General features: G+C 36.1%; 1 protein-coding gene across 4 annotated transcripts; it reads right to left on the bottom strand.

Annotated features, from left to right (window-relative positions):
- Positions 1-1,884: 1,884 nt before the first annotated feature.
- LOC108322532 (vacuolar-processing enzyme) lies at positions 1,885-11,504 on the bottom strand. Of its 4 annotated transcripts, none has more exons than XM_052871451.1 (10): positions 11,011-11,496; positions 10,758-10,922; positions 9,577-9,733; positions 9,306-9,391; positions 9,016-9,215; positions 8,695-8,743; positions 8,396-8,605; positions 8,045-8,251; positions 7,606-7,822; positions 1,885-2,191 (listed from the first exon to the last, which is right to left on the bottom strand). In XM_052871451.1, the coding sequence occupies exons 1-9, from the start codon at positions 11,245-11,247 to the stop codon at positions 7,640-7,642; spliced, it is 1,494 nt and encodes a 497-aa protein (XP_052727411.1). In that variant the 5' UTR covers positions 11,248-11,496; the 3' UTR covers positions 1,885-2,191; positions 7,606-7,639. The 4 variants fall into 4 exon arrangements, with proteins under 4 accessions (XP_052727411.1, XP_052727412.1, XP_052727413.1 ...); XM_052871452.1 differs by lacking the exon at positions 1,885-2,191 and adding an exon at positions 6,431-6,974; XM_052871453.1 differs by lacking the exon at positions 1,885-2,191 and adding an exon at positions 6,431-6,966.
- Positions 11,505-21,942: the final 10,438 nt, after the last annotated feature.

Here is a 21,942-nt window from a genome sequence, read left to right as displayed (position 1 = left end):
TTCACCCAATATTTCCCAATATCAAGCAAACCCTAAAATCATGATATGGTTGAATTACTCATACAAGCTTTAAGTAGAGGAATTAAACACTAACAATCAATGAAAGAGGCATATAATCATTCAAAACAACTGTAATTACATAAGAGATCCGTGGTTACATCAATCCCCAACAAGAATGAAACTAGCTCTCCATGAATGGAGAGCTTGAGCTTACAACAATGGTGGAAATGGAAGAAGGAGGAGGACCCAAGGATGAAGAAGGGCTGTTCCCACAGCTCCTAGCTCGCCTATGGACGCTCTAATTGAGAGAATTTGTGTCTGGGATGCCAAAAGATGTCAAAGCCCTTCTAATTTGAGGTTAAATAAACCCAATCTGCCAAATCAGCAGCAGGCGCGCTTGAGACCGCGCTCCAGCGCGCGAAAACAGGAAAAAGGGCGCTCCAGCGCCCTTTTGTAGGGGGTGCTCCAGCTAGCTCCAGTCCTGGTGCAGAGCCCGCTCCAGCGCCCATGGAAAAAGGGCGCTCCAGCTAACTTTTTTCCAGATTCTGGTTCTTCATATTTTTGCTGTTTTTGCTGTTTTCTTGTTTTCTCTGGTTCCAGCACTCTTCATTTGATGCAGAGACTTCTTCCAACTAATTAACTTGTATAAATAAAGGGGTTAATGATCAATTTATCTAATTAAAGCTTAAGATGAAACCACTTCTTAAACTAAATGAAAACAAGGATTTACAAGGTAAAAAGGATGAGAAAGAGTTGATATTCTCTCTAATTCAATACTGAATTCATAGCAAAATATGCCACTATCAACTCCCCCAAACTTAGAACCTTGCTTGTCCTCAAGCAAAAGGTATCTGACTGTCAAACAAAACATATTTTACAAAGATAACAGCTGGATTCATAATACATTGCTTAACTTGAAACAACTAGAAATGTGTATCATGTTAGTTTTCCACTATGATGCTCACAACACAATCAATCAATCAAATGCCATAGTTTATAAGAGATCAACAGTCATGGCAAGATGCTTTACTGAATTATGTAGAACCAATCCTCACTTAAGATAGTGTTTCACTCTAATGCACCGGTGTATAAGGATGTGTGTCTATCACTCTACTATCAAACTGTCACACAAATCAACTTTGCCATTTGTTTCAACCAAATTAAACACATTCACAAGTAAGTCAACATCACAAGGACTTTCATTGGCTTGTATTGTGGCTGGGCTAAGAAGGAACATGGTTTTTCTGGATAACAAAGCACCTTGAGCTAAGAGATCAAACAATTACAATCATGAATAAAAGTTCTCTTTTGCTTCACTTAGATTACCACCAATGTCGAACTTATATCCCAACTTTCTTTCATTCAGTTCTTTTTCTTTATCTTCTTCTTTCTTCCTTTTTGTTACTTTTGTATCTTTCAAATTTTTCTCAATTCATCCTTTCATAACAACTCCCCCAAACTTAAATCATTCTCCTGTAGTACATATGATTTCTCTATTTAGCTCAAGGTAAGGAAAATAGGGAAATTTCATTTGGGCTTTAAGGTTCAAAAAGAGTCATTTATCAATCAAGGTCGAAAGGTTTTGAATTGGTTTCTTTTGGCAATATGTGGAAGAAGTAGGAGAGCAAGATGGCCTTGATCATGTGCAACTAACAAGCAAATGGTTCAAATCAGAGAAACTCAGGCAAAGTCAATTGTGATCAAATATGATAGCATTCACAAGAAAATTCTAAGGCACAACATCTCACAAGGTCAACTCGAGGTTCCACAATAACATCAAGCAACTGCCATGAATAATGATCTCAGTTAAGCATACAGCATTCTCAGACTTTTTCATGAAGGAAGCAATACAATTTGAACTAAATTGACCCATCTCAAGCATCATTTCATATCAAACCATAAGCATTATGAATCAGCATAAGTCTAACAAGCCAGATAACTAAAACAACTTAACTAAAATTGAAAAACAAAAGCTAACTAGCAACCAAAGTAAAAGAAAGCAAAATAAAAGGTCCTGTGACTCATGATTTGTAGCTCATTGTCAGACTCCTTCATTTTCTGCACCACCTCCCCCAATAAATTGGGTTGGTCCCCAAGCCATGCTACTTGGGTCGCATATTCCTCTGTTGACATCTCTACTTTGTGGCGGCGTTTGTTTTTATTCTCTTGGAGTTGGATGAAGAAGTCATTTCTGCACAAAAGATTGAAAATAAAGTTTGCAAATGTGAGCTCACAAAGTATGTATTTGTAACAAACAATCATTAGATCACATGATCATGAGTTCACAAGATCAAACGCACACTAAATATGCAAGAAAAATCACAAAACACAGCCTGGAGCATGAAAAATTTGAAGCAGAAGAGAAAAATAGAGTTGCTGAAAAATCTGGTCTGGTTGGAAAAAGTTAGCTGGAGCGCCCCTAAGCAGAGGGCGCTGGAGCTAGCTATGGGTCAGAATGCCAGAAAACTAGATTCGTGCTGAGCGCGCTGGAGCGCCCCTGAGCAGAGGGCGCTGGAGCGCCATACCAGATTGCAGATTTGCAGAATTTCACAACTACACCTACGATTTTTGGAATTTGGCACTTCTTGATGCTCAATTCAGCCCAGATTAACATGTTTTCACTATACAAACTTGATCAAATCCATAAGGATTGAAATTGAGTGCAAGAATGCCAATTTAGGTGCACACTTCCAAAGCTTTCTAATTCTACAACTCAAGGCTTCAAATTTTACACTTTAAACATACCTAAACTAAACATAACCATTCAGAACATACTCAATCACACTAGAACACATAAAAACAGATTGAACAATTCTAAAATACAACAAAACACAATAAAACTCAACATTACACAAGTTAACCATAAACAACACAAAAACTACAATTGAAACTAACATGCTCCAAAATAACCAAATCAATTCAAAACATTCTAAAGTAAATTCAAACAATAAAAACACACTCAAATAAAAAAATCGCACATAGAGAAAGGGTTAGAAAGCTGGGTTGCCTCCCAGTAAGCGCTTGTTTAACGTCATTAGCTTGACACCATTAAGCTCAAGTTTGATTTTTGATGTTGGAATGCTTCTTCTTGTCATGACACCAACATCCTCTCAGCAATTTCCTAGTCACCAACTTCACTCTTCTAGAATATGGAGCCTCTATCTCAAGCACTCCATTTATCTTTATGTTCTTGATGACCCATAACCTATTCTTGAATCTCACTGGTTTGCCAAGTTTGGGCTCATCGCTTTCCATCACAGGATTTTGGTGAACTAGTTCCTCTTCCTTTTCTTCTTCTTCTCCCTTTACTCTTGGAGATAAACAACTAAGGCTCTTCTTTACCAACTTGGCAGCTTGCTCTGTTAGACTAGTAATTGATAGAAGTTCATCTGTAGCTTCAAGACTAGTCTCTTTTTCATGATTTTGCTGCTCAACCCCAAAGACGTTGAAAGTCACCTCCTCATCTTGGTCTTTCAATTTCACTGTTCCTTCTTCCACATGAATGACAACCTTGGCTGTCTTCATGAAAGGTCTTCCAAGGATGAGTGGTATCTTTGCATCTTCCTCCATGTCCATAACTACAAAGTCCACCGGAAATTGGAGCTCATCTATTTTGACTATCACATCTTCAACTACACCAAATGGACATTTGATAGATCTATCCGCCAATTGAAGCATCATTCTTGTTGGCTTGACTTCAAGACCATCAATATTTTTAAGCATGGATAGGGGCATCAAATTGATGCTAGCCCCTAAATCAATAAGAGCTTTCCCTATATCATAGTTTCCAATGGTGCATGGAATAGTGAAACTCCCCGGATCTTTAAATTTTGGAGGAAGAGTCTTCTGCATGATGGCACTGCAATTTCCTTGTACTTCAATTGTTTCCTCATATAAATACTTCTTCTTGCTGAGGATTTGCTTCATGTACTTCGCATAAGCAGGAATTTGTTGCAGTGCTTCGGTCAAGGGCATGGTAACTTCAAGCTGATTGAAAATTTGCTTGAATCGAGCCAATTGTTTCTCCTTCTCTTTTTTAGAGGGTATTTTAGGATAAGGAAGGTGTTTTGCTATCTCTTTCTCTTTTTGGTTTTTCTCTTTTTCACTTTTTTTATTTTCTTCTTCTCTTCCAACAATCTCTTCTTCTTCTTCATTTTCTTTCTGATCTTCTTCTTCTGGCTTTTCTTCTTCTTCTTCTTTTCTTCCAACCTCTTTCCCACTTCTTGTGAATATTACATTACACTCCTCCTTCGGGTTGGGTTGAGTATTTGCAGTAAAATGTCCACCCTGTTGGTTTGCTAATTGCTTAGCCAATTGGCCAACTTGCACTTCCAGGTTCTTTATGGATGCATCAGTGTTTTTCTGGTTTTGGATGGACTGCTGCATAAACATCTGCAATGTGTCTTCTAGCTTTGAAGTCCGATCACTTTGAGGTGGATAATGTTGGGCAGGTTGATACAGATTTCTACTGCTAGAAGCTTCTTGAACTTGTCTCCACCCTTGATTTGAAGGATTGGGGAAATGATTGTTGAAGAAGTTTTGCCGTCCTTGATTTCCCATATAGTTGACTTCTTCATTTTGGGAACTACTAGGAGCTTGACAATGACCGTTGGGGTGGCTATCTCCACAGAAATCACATCTCATTACTTGATGATGTGGTTGAGGTTGAGCTTGCATTGCATGCAACTGCTGAGGTAGTTTGGCCATATGTTGAGTTAGGAGTTCCATCTGTTGGGCCAGAATCTTATTTTGTGCAAGTAAAGCATCCTGGGCACTCAGTTCATACACTCCTCTCCTCTGTGCTGGAATTCTCCCATGTTGGCTCCTCAAATCAGTGGAAGCCATATTTTCTATCACAGCAATGGCTTCATCAGCAGTCTTAAAAAGTACTGAACCACCAAAGGATGCGTCTAATATCATCTTTGTATGAGGTTGCAAACCATTACAGAAAGTTTGCACTTGCATTTCTAGACTGAATCCATGGCTGGGACACTTTCTCAATAAAGATTTAAATCTTTCCCAGGCTTCACAAAGTGGTTCATCTACTCCTTGTACGAAGGTAGCAATGGCAGCCTTCACCTCTGTGCTCTTTGATGGTGGAAAGAAGCGTGCTAGAAATTTATATTCCACATCCTCCCAGCTTGTAAGACTTTGATTAGGCTGTGACTGGAGCCAAGCCTTTGCTTTGCCATTCAGCGAGAATGGGAAGAGTCTCATGTACAATGCTTCTTCATCCTCCCCTTGTACACCCATAGTGCCACATAGCTCATAGAAAGTGACCAAATGAGCATGGGGGTCTTCATTGTCTAGGCCAGAAAATTGATTTGAACTGATGAGCTGGAGTAGAGCAGGCTTCATTTCTGCCAGCTTGTCACTCACAGTGGGCCTCACAATGCTTGAGAAATTTCTCGGGCTTGTGTAAGTGATTGAGTCCCCTATGGTTCTCCTTGGAGGTGGTCCTGCGCCAGCCATCCCGTTCACAGAAGAAGAATCAAACGATTCTATGACTTGATTGTTGAAAGGAAATGAAGATTGCGGGGCAGCTTGTTGACTTAGAGCTCGCTGTCTCCTTGTGTCACTATTGTTTCTACGAGCTGTTTTCTCGATCTCAGGATCCACAAGGAGTGGTTCAGATGACACAATCCTCCTTGTACGAATGTTTCCCTGCATACACTAGAAAACAACCAAACTCGTGCCACAAGTTAGCCCAAAAATAAAGATAAAAATTACAACAAAATAGAAAATTATACACAAAAGGATAAAGTCTAAATCGGTTAAAAATTACACAAAAGTCTAATTTAACACGGGTCCCCGGCAATGGCGCCAAAAACTTGTTGTGACTTTGGCAAGTGTACCAAATCGTTCAAGTAATAAAACCGGTAAGACCGGATATCGTTTCCCAAGAGACTCGTGTCCTAGACAATCGTATAATATCTAACTAATTTAGACTAAAGAATGATTCCATATTTTTGTGGTTTTCATGCAATTAAAGTAAAGATAAAACATAAATGGTAAAAGTGATCTTTGATAACGCAAACACTTAGGAATGGAAAGATTAGAAATGCTATGGAATGATATTGTTGGGGGATGATTTCACCTACTTCACTCTTATGTAAAGAAAATCACTTCCTCTTCATTAATTAGCCAATGTTAATCTTCTAATTTACTCAAACCCAATCCCTTGGTAGAGAGAGCCTAGACTTACTTCTTAAACTCCAATCCCTTGGAAAACCTAACAAGTTCATCCGCTTTAAGAATTGAGATTCAAGACAACCAAAGGTCCTAGTTCTATCCCTAGATACAATTTCCTTTAGGTGTTTAATCCAGTTCTAGATTCACCCAATATTTCCCAATATCAAGCAAACCCTAAAATCATGATATGGTTGAATTACTCATACAAGCTTTAAGTAGAGGAATTAAACACTAACAATCAATGAAAGAGGCATATAATAATTCAAAACAACTGTAATTACATAAGAGATCCGTGGTTACATCAATCCCCAACAAGAATGAAACTAGCTCTCCATGAATGGAGAGCTTGAGCTTACAACAATGGTGGAAATGGAAGAAGGAGGAGGACCCAAGGATGAAGAAGGGCTGTTCCCACAGCTCCTAGCTCGCCTATGGACGCTCTAATTAAGAGAATTTGTGTCTGGGATGCCAAAAGATGTCAAAGCCCTTCTAATTTGGGGTTAAATAAACCCAATCTGCCAAATCAGCAGCAGGCGCGCTTGAGACCGCGCTCCAGCGTGCGAAAACAGGAAAAAGGGCGCTCCAGCGCCCTTTTGTAGGGGGCGCTCCAGCTAGCTCCAGTCCTGGTGCAGAGCCCGCTCCAGCGCCCATGGAAAAAGGGCGCTCCAGCTAACTTTTTTCCAGATTCTGGTTCTTCATATTTTTGCTGTTTTTGCTGTTTTCTTGTTTTCTCTGGTTCCAGCACTCTTCATTTGATGCAGAGACTTCTTCCAACTAATTAACTTGTATAAATAAAGGGGTTAATGATCAATTTATCTAATTAAAGCTTAAGATGAAACCACTTCTTAAACTAAATGAAAACAAGGATTTACAAGGTAAAAAGGATGAGAAAGAGTTGATATTCTCTCTAATTCAATACTGAATTCATAGCAAAATATGCCACTATCATGGTCAACCACCAATCTAAAAAGATTACATAGAAAAGCTAGGACAATCAAGGCACGGGGCAGAGTTAAGACGGACAGGGGGCAGACTTAAGATGGACGATCGAAGCAGAGCTAAGGAAGAACGATTGATTTCGGATTTTAAAAGGATATATATATATATTATCCTTCTTTGCGAAGTTCAAGATATGTTGCTTGTGATTAATTTCTTGAAAGGATAGCAAGAGATCAGACTAAAAACTAAGATAAGAAAGATGTCCTGGATTTGAAGGAATGGCGTTCACCAAGATACTAGAGCAGCACGAACCACACTAACTAATATTGTACTTATTTTATGTAAAAGGGTACTATTACGCTTATATACACTACCAGTATAATTAATATGGTATAGGGCTACTCAAGTTATACAAAGAACAAATTTGATCTAAGCAGCAGAAACCAGTAGTAAGAATGCAATTCAGAGTATTACATTATCAAACAGTCTCTGTGTGTACAGCCCAAAATCAAGCACTGTATCCTGTGTTTGATGGATGTAATTGGCCAGCATGATAGCCACCGCAGGCTGCCACACATGCATTCTCCATGGAGGTCTCAGAAACGCCACTGTTGCATATGTTGGCGAATGCTCGCATGTGTTTCATTCCATACTGAGTAAGAGACCCACAGTGAGTTTCAAACACCCGGACCTGCAACCCCAAGTTGTGTATCAGTAATCAAAAACTGATGTTTCCCTTTTGTGGAATGTGTACATCAATCCAATTTTTGGACAGGATTGGTCCAATCTCTCATCACATGCATTTTGGTCACACAATGTGTGGAAGAAGTGATAGAAGAAAATTTATTTAAGGAAAAGAATACAACTGTGCAATGAATGTTAACAGAAAAAAAAATTAGTTATTTTTGTTTACCATTGATTTTAAGCATGTCCAGTCATCAACAAGGGGAAGACCAGGAGTCCTCACGGATTGTAGAACAGAAGAAGCTTTTCCTGGTCCATACAACAAAACTCCAATCAATTCCACGCTACCATCTAAGTGTTTCCTATGCTTCACTGTCTCCGTAATCTGTTTGAGGATGTCTGTCTTCTTTTCTGGCTGCTGGTTTGATCTCTGATACTGTTGAAGCAAAACCACTTTTGTAAATAGATGTTATTACCATAGTAACAGTATTTGAGCAATAAATCTGATTGAGGACGTAGAGAAATCTATAAATGGTGAAGTAGATGATGATGACTTGATTTGAGGGGAAAATAGGCATACCATTTGCCACATGAAGAAAAGATCTGCATCTCTCTGGTTAACAACTTCCATTTTAGCTTCTGGTCTGGCGTTGAATGGAGGGAAGTTCACAGTGGCAGGATTAAAACCTTGGTATAAATAAAGCTTTTCGGCTGTGATGTTGGCATCACCATATTCCATCACATGTGAACCCATCCCGTAGTTCTGAAGATTTGAAGTCCGATGTTTTACCTGCACAAGAAAAAATGTTTTTTGTTTTCTTTTCCCCCAATGCTAATATTCAAAATACACAGCACTGAAATTCATTCAAAATTTCTTACCGATTGGTATTGTTGTGCCACGGTTTCTTTTTTCAGATTGTGACTCTCACTGCAGAAAATTTAAGTGGAAGTCAATTTCGCATTTCAAACAGAGCGGAAGTTAACATTTATAGTGCCAATAATCAATCCATTTTTCACTAAAAAAATTCAAATTTTGGCCATTACAATTTACTTTCAATGTCATCAAAGACCTAAAGGAACAACAAAAGGACGTTGACCAAAGTGAGCAAGGTGCAGAGCTTTAAGTGAAAAGAGTTTTTTTTTTTTTTTTTTAATGTTTATAGTGGGTTAAACTTGAACACAAGAAAAATGTATTTATACCTGTCTTCCATCCAAGCAACGCTGTACAAATCCCCCAGGCAAGTGATGTATTCTGGAGGAGGAGAAGGATTCATTCCAGGACAATAAGTTCCCCAACTATTCTCTTGGGCATTCGATGCTGTTGTGACATAAATATTCAAATTCTTGGGCATTATACCCTCAAAAATGCTCCCACTTTCACATGCTTCTACGTATATCACCTACATCGCCAAATCGTAACTTTTTCACAACTTAATTAAAGTTATCGGCATCATTTCCAGTCATCATATACTCAAGAAATGATTTTTTACCATCTTCTTGTAGCCTCTAGATGCATGTTTCTTCTTCAAGACATCCACAAAATCCATAGCATAAAGGTAGGGCAAGTTTGGCATCCCTACAATCAAATTAGAATTCACAAACCTATAATGTCTTTATCTAGTATAAACATGCTTCTGGTTTGAACAGTTTTTCGCCCTTATACAATTTTATTTCATACAACTACGTTCAAATACTAATGACTGAGTTCTGAATGTTCTTAATCAGAAACAACTGGAAAAAGAAATGAAAAGCTTAACTCACCAAGAACTCCTGGACCTCCATGATCAGAGTAGTATATAAATATTCTATCTTCTGCTTTGCTATTAATCACCTTGCCACTTCCTCCCTTCACTTTTTTCTTGTCCCCCAGAAGAACGGCGAAGAAATTCCTGGAATTCACATTCTCACCAGTGTAATCCTAAAATGAAAAAAAAAATAAAAAATCAAGGGACAAATTCAATGAACGGAACAACACAAGATAATCAATTTTCTAATACTCTAGGTAACAAATCCTTTTCTCTTTACACACAAGAACAAATGGTAACGATTCGTTTTCTATTTGTCACTGTAATGGCTAATTTGTTTAGACAATGGAGCTAGTGCCTTATGAATTGACCATTAAAATATTACTATTTGAAAAATATCATCAACAGTGAACGCAAACTTTAGACATCTAATGTATATCAACAACGCAATAATTGCGTTTACCAGTGTTCTCTCCTAATTTATCAAATCGAATATATTAGAATTTAAGTTACTCCACCACCATCCATATGCCAAGTACCACAATTAATTAAGTCAATTGTTGCCAGCAACAAAAGTTTCATACGGAGTTTTATTTTTTATTTTTTGTATATATATTAGTTTCATTCGATATGATCTAATATCAACGTTGCTTTCCACCAAAAAAAACTTTAGACTTATATGCTCCAACGCACAATCAGACAATGACAGAAGAATGTCAAATCTTTTTTGCGTAATTTAACTTCTGTTTCCAACAACTACTAGGTATGATTAAATGTTTTTAAAATAATTTTTTTTCACCACACTTTTTTTAGTGTTTTTCCATTCATAATACACCACTCTCTTCTTCTAAAAGTGAGAAATGAATGTTAATATAGTACAACTGTATCTCAAAGGCAAAAGACTCGCTTAATATATATGCGTGTTTTTTCTTTCAAATATACAAACATCACAGAAATCAGCAGACATGTTGCACCACCTTGTTTTAAAAAAGAAAGGTTGAGAAAAAAGTTTTCCCATTTCGAAAGACTAACATGGAAACCTTTGGCAGCTGTTAAATAATTGAGAAGAAATTAAAGCTCAAAAAAGTGTGAAAGTTTGACACGAGCGGATTAATTAAGCATAAGCGCAGGTAATACTAGAATAATTAAGTTTGTTAGCTTAAATAGAAAAGGAATTAGCAGAGAGAAGGAAATGACCTTAGGAACCCCAGCATAGACATCTGGACCCCGAGGATGGTTGATGATCACTCCAGGTCTGGGATTCTGCTTGTTGTGGGCTATGTCGTCGTACATAAACACCACAATGTTTTCTTTTTTCACTCCACCTTTGATAAGCAACTGGTACGCATGGCACACATCTGCCTGTACTTAATCATACCATTAGTTAAAAACAAAAACACAAACGAATTAACTCATTATCTAATTTTAGAAATCAAATGAACCAACTCACTTGATGCCTGTAGTTTCCGAAGCCGTTTGAACCGGCCACCAGAACCGCCCATCGCGTTCCCAGTTCATCCGACTCGGCATCCTCCGGTTCGGTGGGTAACTTTATGAACGAGTCCAGCTCCCTCCGGTTGGGCCTGGCGCCTGCACCCTGCACTCTCATCAGCGTCACCAACATCCACGACAAAAATACGACGCTGCAGCACGAGGTTTTGCTGAGAAGAAAGCGACGAACGGCCATGTCAACGATGAAATCCGTAACAGTTCTGAGAAGAAGTTTGGGAATTAGCAGAGAGGTTGGTAAAGCAGAGGAGTGAGGACAAGTGCGTTTATTAGGCTATTGAAGAGGTTAACGACAATATGGCATGCAGATTCAGGGGATGACACGTTACGATTGATTGAGGGTGCGTGTCTTGTTGGACTGCCTCTGCCAAAATGTGTGAATTTGGCTCTCTTTTTCCGGGAAAGCGTGCACTTTCTATCAAACCATGGTTCTCTACTCTCTCTTGCAGCTAATCTATTTATATTCACTCGGCTAACCTCGGTTTCCACCATTAACATTATTATACCAATACATCTTGCATTCGTGAAAGCTAAGTACAACATAAAAAATAGTTTCAATAATTGCATGTATTTATATTGGTTTTTCTAGGATGATGTTTATCAATCTCTGCAGAAAGAAAAAAAAATGTTTTTATCTTTCTTATTCTATTTTTAGATCTTTTAATTTAATACTTGTTTTAAATTAGTTTTTTAGATGTGTAATAACGATGATGTAACACACCGCCAAATAAAACTGATGAATATTAATAATGTCAATGTTATTCGAAAGAATGGTAAAATATACCCTTCTATAATACCATGTCAATAAATATATTGTTTCATGATTCTTAATATTGTTATTATTACAAAGTATAAGTAAATCTTTCTCTTGACACTATACAAAAATTAAAGACAAACCGTGTCAACTTTCAAATAAATCTTATATCATTAACATTTCCTCTAACCAATCATTTAAAAGAGGAGAAGAAAACAGAAAATTTTAATAGCAGTTATTATAACACACTTCGAACTAATCAATCATTCTCCTTGTCTTGCTCCTTTCATGTTATGATTTAATTGTACAATGAAATCGTAATTATTTTGTAAACTTTAAGAGTTTAGAGAATATAACTTAATATAAGTTTTGGTTAAATAAACTTTTGAATAAAATATAAAATTTAACATTTATTATCTATTTTTTATTTTTTATTTATTTAAAAATAAAACTTGGTATTAAATGCGCTTGAGTACAATTACTTGTTTTTTTTTTCCTATATTATATGAATCCTTTGTTTTAATTTATTTAAATATTGTTTTAAATTCATGAATTATGCAAGAGCTGTTGTTCTTAGAAGGGTATAAATTGTAAAGGTTGTATTCCAAAGTATAGATATACAAGTCTATTTCTCGTCGAAGCAAAGAAGAATGAAAATATGATGTTATTCAAGTAAGAAAAATTATTAATATAAGGTTAAAATTAAAAAAGAAAAGGAAAAAAAAAAGATATTTTCTCCTTGGATTCTCAAATATTAGTATCATCCTTTAATCTTCAAATGGTTTAGATTTTATTTGACAAGAAAATAATGTATAAGGAAAGTAAGAGAATCACTCTTCAAACTTTGAGTTCAAATATGTTAATATGATAAAAATGAAAAAAAAAAATCAAAATAGTAAATATTAAAAAAATTATAAAAACTATGAAACGGTTAAGTGTTTTGATGTCATAAAATATATCATACGTGTGTCTCTAAGCATACCACTAAGATTTTTATCTCTTTAGTTTGAATTAAAATGTTTTTAATTGAATAGAACTTGTCATTCTTAAAACATAAATATTTCATTATGTTTACTATTTTCTTATTTTATAATTGAAGACGTCTTGGATCATTAGACGTTTTATATTTAATTACTAAATAAGGATTGTAACGTAACTTATTTTCTGAAATTAATATATTAGATTTTTATTATAATTCCCCAATATATTTGAGAGTGTTAAATTTTATAGAGACAAAAATTAATAAATTAATATTTTCAACAAAATAAATAAAATTACATAAACTAAAATTTAAAGAAAAAAATAGTAACAAAAACAAAATGTGAGATACAAAGTTATATTTGGGCATAAAAGGTAAAATTATTTAAACATTTATGATTTTGTCTCATTGAATTCTTTAAAAACCATTTCATTGAAATTAGAGAAAAAAAGTATTTAAGATAAATTCATAAGAGAAAAATAATAATTGAGCTTGGAATGGAATCAGCTACCCAACCTTCGTTTGGTCGACTGAAGACTTTAGGTGCATCACGCTTGATCCGGTGACTTTATTTTAAAATAAAGACGGTATGCGAATATCTGTACCGTATTTTTATTTTTAAACTGATTTCTTCTATAATTTCATATAGCTTAATTATTACGCCTTAATTGATATTTTTATTTCTCTTTTCTTCTCCTTTCTCTTATTCATACCAATTATTTTCCATAACAAAATATTTTCTTCCTCTTCATTATTCTACATAAGCAAGATGGTTTATCAGTTATATTGGTGCTCTAGCTCGATGTGAACTAAAATTAAATTTTCAGACCAATAAACAATAATCCATAATTGTGTTTCATGCAATCCGAATACACATTGGCACCATAATTGTATTTTATGCATATGAGTCAACCTTTTGAGGATAACATTAATAAATATTTTAGGTACACCACTAATTCTAAAATCTAGTTTAGAATACAAACTCAATTAATAGTTAGCTATAAATAATATAAATTTGTTAATATTTTTAAGGTAAAAATTAGAATTCACTATAATAATATTATATTAAGATATGAAATATTTATTATTACATATTTATTATCTTATTTTTTTATTGACTAAATATTAAAGTGACTTTTAAAAAAAAAATTCTTATTTGATGATAGAGGAGAAAACATTGACCTTTTGGACTCTTGTAAAGGTTATTTGATTCTTAGTATGGAGTTAAATAAGATTTTTTTAAGAAATCACATAGTATCCACTCGAAATATGATAAAATATTAAATTTCATCCAATAGCTGTAAAGAGAACACACTAATTACTAATGTAAGAGAATTGTGACTTGAACTTTGAAAGGAAATTAAGATGTTGAAGAAAAATAATATCAAATACATGGAGGCCTTAGAGAATGAGAATGCTTGGATTTAACAATGTATAGAGGAAAGACAAATCATCCCTCCCATCCAAAACCTAAGTATAGCAAAAAAGAAAAAAAATATCTTAAGGCCATTGAACCTTCCACTTATGTCAAGAATACAAGATGAAAATAGTTTGAAAACTAGATTACTATCATGTTTATACCCAAACATCTTTTAGTTCTTGTTGACACCACTTTGTCAACAACATAACCAAAATTACTCTATCGACAAACAAAAAAGTCTTCATCTTAGACAAGTATGATAAACATTTGACTCAAATGAACACATCGATATGTACATCCTTGATATAAAACTTCATGATTGAAGGCTCAATCCTTTAAGTTTTTTCTACATTGTTGAAGGAGTCGTTCTAAGTTGCTTTATTGGATTGTCACCTTGTTTAATAGAATGTTTTGACACTTTAGTCATAAAGTTCAAAACACGATTTACAACCTTTTATCCTCATCACATGATGTTTGTTGCTCAAGTAAACATTGAACAAGAGAAGAAGAAACCCTAAGAGCATTTGTGAAGCGCTTTGGTGAGTTGGCACTTGATATAGTAATCTTAACCTTGAAGTAAAATTTCATCATTTAGTTAGAGTTTTAAGGTTGAAACCTTTTGGCATAAAGCCATTGTATTTTCTACAAAAGGGTAAGCATATTAATAAAATTGAAAGAAGTTACAAATTAAGGAGAATAAGGGAAATATCAATGAAGACTTTTGAAGTCCAAAACGCAATATTCTAAATTAATAAGAGTTGAGGTGTCAAAAAATATCTAGTTTCTCAAGCTTCTCACAAAAAAAACTTTAGATTCATTAAGATTTTTTAATTCTCAAGGAAGTTAAATGTGGGAGTCAAAGTCCAATATAGGGAAACCCCTTTAACAAGTTAACATTGTCAATTAGGGCATGAATCTTAAGAAACTTATCTTTGAAAGACTTGTAACAACTTAACCACTCACATCTTTAAACGAGGTCCATTAAGTTCTAATAGATATATAATACAAATTCAAAAAGTATAAGAGTTTGATGTCGGAACAAAACCAAAATGTATGCATAAAGTATGAAGGACTAGAAAAAAGGCTCATCCAACTATTACAATGTAGTTTTTCTATATCAAAACTTATTTCATGAAAAAATTCTTTCTCAAAGAAATTAAGGGGAAGACATAAACCTAACTTAGCAAATAATGTATGATAAATAATAGAAAGAACTTTTGGATGAGAAATTTTGACAAATAAGTTATTTAAGGGAACAAGAAATAACATGTGCATCATTCTCATTCCCATAATGGCTTAAGGCTTCTGCACGTTGAAAAGAGTGAACCTTCTTAATCAAAGTGTGTATGGTGGTTTCCTTAAAAACATTAAGTACAAAGTATAATAATCTAAGAAGAAAAATAAAAAGAAAAGCATGTACAAAAGGATTGAGTAGAAGTTGAAGGAGAAACCCACGACAACAGGCACAAAGGAAATGTAAGGAAAGATGTGAGAGAAAACATAACATAGTTGGATAGAAAGAAAAGTGGGGAAAATAAAGGCCAAAAGGCAAGAGAATGCAGAAAAAAAAATTGTAACTACTAAAATATGAGACATTTCAAACAACAATCGATTAGGAAAAGACACATGGAAGGTAACCATGTTGCAACTAAAAAGATAATTAGAAGTATCACCATTATCCAGGTGTGAAATTTTAACTTACCTTAATCAAATAGTATGGCTCGAGATTGAAGGAATGTATAGTGCTAAGGAGGAGTGTGACCTATCTTAAAAGAAGTTTACCACTCAGGACTAAAGGAATATGTAGCAATAGGTAGGATTTTGACCAACTTTAAGCAAGTCTTATCACTGAGCGCTAATGTAATGATAGGTATGATTTTTTATTAACCCAAAAGAAGTCTATTTGTTCATAACTAGGGGGTTATATAATAATGTGTAGTATTTTGAGTTATCTTAAACAAGTTTTATTGTTAAGACTAAGCCCGTGTTTGTTTAAACGTGATGCACTATTTATCGTGATTTAAGACGACGGATTTACATATTATATTATGTTCGTTTTCATGTATTTGGAAGCGATGAAAGACAATGATTTGCAGGATGTATCATTTTTTTCATTCTTCACCAGTTGATGAGATTTGGAGGTATTTATCCTAAAAAAACATTTTTACCCTCTTCTAATAAATATTCAACAAGCTTCTGCCAATATATGAAAAATGCATGCAATGAGCTTATGATCATATGAAAAAGAAAAAGAAAAACATGTTACAACGTGAATAATTATAATAATAATAATAATAATAATAATAATAATAATAAATAATAATAATAATAAACAAATATTAATAATATAATAATAATAATAATAAATAATAATAATAATAAAACAATAAATAATAATAATACTAATAATAATAATACAAAATAAATAATGATAATAATAATACAAATAGTAATAACAAATAATAATAAAATTAATAGAGTTTGTTCATGTTAAAAATTATTTTTTTTTTCTTATAATAATTTTACAATTATATATAATATTAACAATTATCATTTTTTATTAATTATATTATTGAGGGTATTTTGGTAATCCTCAATTTTTACTAATTAAATCATTTTTTTTATTTGTCACATCGGTCAAATTTTACACTAATTTTCACAAACTTTACTTCCAAATTCATTATCATTCACCTCCAAATTCCTTAAAACAAACAACAATCAACTCATTCTTAAATCTTCTCAAATTCATCTACTCACTCTCCCCAAATTCATCCTCAGAAGTGAACACAACCTAAAGGTCATGATGGACAATATTCTAATTTACTTATTATTAAACAAGTATCCCTTAATATTGAGGAGTTACGTAATAATAAATAAAATTTCGACTTATCTTAAGCAAATTTCATCATACAAGATTGAAGGATTATATAACAATAAATATGATTTTTACGTTTATCGTAAACAAATCTTTAACACTCAAGACTAAGTATAATAAAATATGAATGTTAATAAATAAATTAGAATATAGTTATCTCAATTTTATTACAATCAACTAGAATAAATATATAATATGAAACGAATTAAAAAATAATATAATAAATTTTAATACAAGTAATAATACTCATCGTTGTTACTTAAAGGAAAATGAGAAGAAGAAAAACTAAGAAGGTGGATTTTAATTTTGACAAAAGTATTATAAGCTAAAAAGTATATAAAACCGGTAAAATTAAGATAGAATAGAAGATACATAGTACTCAAAATAGAACGATCTCGTATATTTTGTCTGCAACAATAATTTAAAAAGATTTATTTTGGATTCTATTCATTAAATTTATATCAATGTTACCCTCCCAAACACATTGATCATTTCCAATTGGAGAACCATTTTGAGCCCTCTTTTAATTGATTCAAAAAATGAATCGTGTCTCCATACCTGCATAAAAAGTGTGAAAAGTTAAACTAATTGTTAAGCCTAAAAGATTAGAAACAACATAAAAACAACGTAAGAAAAATACGTCTCTCAAGTTACTGAAAAAAACCCTGAAAATACAAACTATATTCTGAAATAAAAATATATATAGTCACTACGTCTTAAGAACAAAAGATCCATACTTAATTAACATATAATATTTAAAAAGATAAAGGATTAAAATAAATTTTAATAAAAAAAGGATAAATTTATTTATTTATTTTTGTCTTACATGCAGCTTATAGTTGTAACTAACACGCGTGTTGTTCATATCGTGTAGACTTAATGTATATATGTAGAGTATCTTTGATGCAAATTTAATATCAGTTTTATTAAACTTTGGCAGACGCAATTCGTATTAGTCCCATAATTGATGTCTGTTTCATCCATTATATATACATTTGAACTGTGATTCTTCCAAGGGACGACGAAAATATCTAGTACTTGCAATATAATCTTTTTCATGTCACATTTTAAATTTAAGTATTTTTTAAAGCAGATATTTTTATGGCTAATCAATTGAGTATTGAATGAATCCACTAACCCAACAAAGAATATTATCCTAATCAGGAGTTTTAATCAGTATTGATTAGAGCCACTTAAATAAAATATCTTGTTCTGAGCTATCGAGTCTCAACTTTCAAGTGGCTTTATATGGGAATACGACACTGGATTGGTTTAAAAAATTATTAGTACGTGGTTGAGACTCTAGATTTTGTATTATATATGTGTGGCTCAAGTTAATGTACTATGTAGTTGATTTAAGTTTTGTAGGCCCATTGTGTTTATTCTTGGCTACAAAGTTTGGCAAGTTGTAGCCATCACCCTACTCATAAATTTGTGTATCTAAATGTAAATGCAACAAGTTCGAAATTCTCTCTTTTTCTTTATGTCTCTTCTTATTAATTTGATCAGTCACTTAATCCACAAACATATGCAAATTCTCAAGACCATGACAAAAATTAAAAAAACAACATTCGAATTTAAGAGTGGCATCTCAAGTAACTTATCAGTAAAAAATAAAAAAATATTATTTTACCTCTACATTCAATTGTTTAATTTGTTTTTTTACTATCTAATATAATATGTTGCTTGAACTATCAACAACCAAGAGAATGTTCTAGAATTGGTTGAACGTTCTTGTTACTATGGGCTCATAATCGACCGAACGGTAAAAGTGTAGAAGAGTCGGCCGACCGATGATACCTCTCAGGTCAATGAACCGATCGAGTAAATCAGCCATTAAGGTAATCAATGGTAATAATTGTCGGGGAGTTAATGAAAATAATTGTCATTTATTGACAATTAATAGTCATTCATTGGTGGTTAATGATTCAGACCCAACGGTAAGCTCATTATAATTTATAAATATTTGTCTGGCAAAGGGTACAGGTAACTTGAACTTGAACGGAAAACTTAGAGCTCTGATAACTAAATCTTGATTACAAGATTATTACGCAAAGTCACTGACTTGAGCGTCGGAGTGTCTTTTGCAGGCACCCTCCCCCGCGGCTCGGACAAGGAGAAGAGAGAAGACAGCAGAACTGGACCGTTCGGAGCGGACAACTTTAAATGTTTTGGATTAGGGTTCTAAATCCTGCCGAAACATTTTGGCGCCCACCGTGGGGCCGAATGGGCCTCCCTGTTGTAGTCACAAGGAACAACGAGTAATACCTCAAGGATGTCAACTCAACCCCAATCTCGGCCCTTCGGCCTCAACTGTTCGGCCGGTCGGCCTCACAGGTACTTAGCCAAATTTGGCATCAGATGTTCGGCCCTTCGGCCTCAACTGCTCGGTCGGTCGGCCTCACAGGTACTTAGCCAAATTTGGCATCAGATGTTCGGCCCGTCGGCCTCAACTTCTCGGTCGGTCGGCCTCACAGGTACTTAGCAAAATTTGGCATCAGATGTTCGGCCCTTCGGCCTCAACTGCTCGGTCGGTCGGCCTCAACTGCTCGGCCGGTCGCCCTCAACTGCTCGGTCGGACGGCCTCACAGGTACTTAGCCAAATTTGGCATCAGATGTTCGGCCCTTCGGCCTCAACTTCTCGGTCGGTCGGCCTCACAGGTACTTAGCCAAATTTGGCATCAGATGTTCGGCCCTTCGGCCTCAACTGCTCGGCCGGTCGGCCTCAACTGCTCGGCCGGTCGGCCTCAACTGCTCGGTCGGACGGCCTCACAGGTACTTAGCCAAATTTGGCATCAGATGCTCGGCCCTTCGGCCTCAACTGCTCGGTCGGTCGGCCTCAACTGCTCGGCCGATCGACCTCAACTGCTCGGTCGAACGACCTCACAGGTACTTAGCCAAATTTGGCATCAAATGTTCGGCCCTTCGGCCTCAACTTCTCGGTCGGTTACCCTCACAGGTACTTAGCCAAATTTGGCATCAGATGTTCGGCCCTTCGGCCTCAACTGCTCGGTCGGTCGGCCTCACAAGTACTTAGCCAAATTTGGCATCAGATGTTTGGCACTTCGACCTCAACTACTCGGCCGGTCGGCCTCAATTGCTCGGTCGGTCGGCCTCAGTAGTACTTAGCCAAATTGGGCATCAGATGTTCGGCCCTTCGACCTCAACTGCTCGGCCGGTCGGCCTCAACTGTTCGGTCGGACGGCCTCACAGGTACTTAGCCAAATTTGGCATCAAATGTTCGGCCCTTCGGCCTCAACTTCTCGGTCGGTCAGCCTCACAAGTAGTTAGCCAAATTTGGAATCAGATTTTTGGCCCTTCAACCTCAACTGCTCGGTCGGTCGGCCTCAACTGCTCGGTCGGTCGGCCTCAACTGCTCGGTCGGTCGGCCTCAACTGCTCGGCCGGTCGGCCTCAACTGCTCGGCCGGACGGCCTCACAGGTACTTAGCCAAATTTGGCATCAGATGTTCGGCCCTTCGGCCTGAACTTCTCGGTCGGTCGGCCTCACAGGTACTTAGCCAAATTTGGCATCAGATGTTCGGCCCTTCGGCCTCAACTGTCCGGCCGGTCGGCCTCAACTGCTCGGTCGGTCGTCCTCAACTGCTCGGCCGATCGGCCTCATCTGCTCGGCGGGTCGGCCTCACAGGTACTTAGCCAAATTTGGCATCAGATGTTTGGCCCTTCGACCTCAACTGCTCGGCCGGTCGGCCTCAACTGCTCGGTCGGTCGGCCTCAACTGCTCGGCCGGTCGGCGTCAACTGCTCGGCCGGACGGCCTCACAGGTACTTAGCCATCAATTACCTTTTTCTAACCGTTCGAAATTCTAGTGGTTTTTTTCTTCGGTGCAGATAACAGGACTCTGTATACAAACTACTTGGCCAACCTTGAGCAACCGAGCGGGTGAGGCAGACTCTTCGTGAGCTCTCACCTTAGTCTTAGGGCACGCTTCTAGAGAGCTCCTAAGACCTAAACCGAGCGGGTGAGACATATTTCTTTTGTGAATCTCACCTTGGTCTTAGGGCACGCTTCTAGAGAGCTCCTAAGACCTAAACCGAGCGGGTGAGGCAGATTTCTTTCGTGAACTCTCACCTTGGTCTTAAGGCACGCTTCTAGAGAGCTCCTAAGACTTAAACCGAGCGGGTGAGGCAGATTTCTTTCGTGAACTCTCACCTTGGTCTTAGGGCACACTTCTAGAGAGCTCCTAAGACCTAAACCGAGCGGGTGAGGCAGATTTCTTTCGTGAACTCTCACCTTGGTCTTAGGGCATGCTTCTAGAGAGCTCCTAAGACCTAAACCGAGCGGGTGAGGCAAATTTCTTTCGTGAACTCTCACCTTGGTCTTAGGGCACGCTTCTAGAGAGCTCCTAAGACCTAAATCAAGCGGCAAAGCAAGCTCTTTCGTGAACTCTCGCCTTGGTCTGGGAATACTTCAAAGGAACTCTTAGCGCAAAACCCGCTCGGACGGTAAAGAACGCATGCTGGTATGAATTGAAACTCAGGTAAAATCCTCTACCAATCGATATAACTTTATAAACCCAACGCAATATCAAAAATTTTGCTAGGGCTAGGGATGCTTATGTTACTATGGGCTCATAACCGACCGAACGGTAAAGGTGCAGAAGAGTCGGCCGACCGATGATACCTCTCAGGTCAATGAACCGATCGGGTAAATAAGCCGTTAAGGTAATCAATGGTAATAATTGTCGGGGAGTTAATGAAAATAATTGTCATTTATTGACAATTAATAGTCATTCATTGGTGGTTAATGAGTCAGACCCAACGGTAAGCTCATTATAATTTATAAATATTTGTCTGGCAAAGGGTACAGGTAACTTGAACTTGAAC

Source organism: Vigna angularis, chromosome 1 (assembly GCF_016808095.1).
Source record: "Vigna angularis cultivar LongXiaoDou No.4 chromosome 1, ASM1680809v1, whole genome shotgun sequence".
Lineage (NCBI taxonomy): Eukaryota > Viridiplantae > Streptophyta > Magnoliopsida > Fabales > Fabaceae > Vigna > Vigna angularis.
Note: the sequence above shows the minus strand (reverse complement) of the source record. Positions and strands in the feature narration are given on the sequence as shown.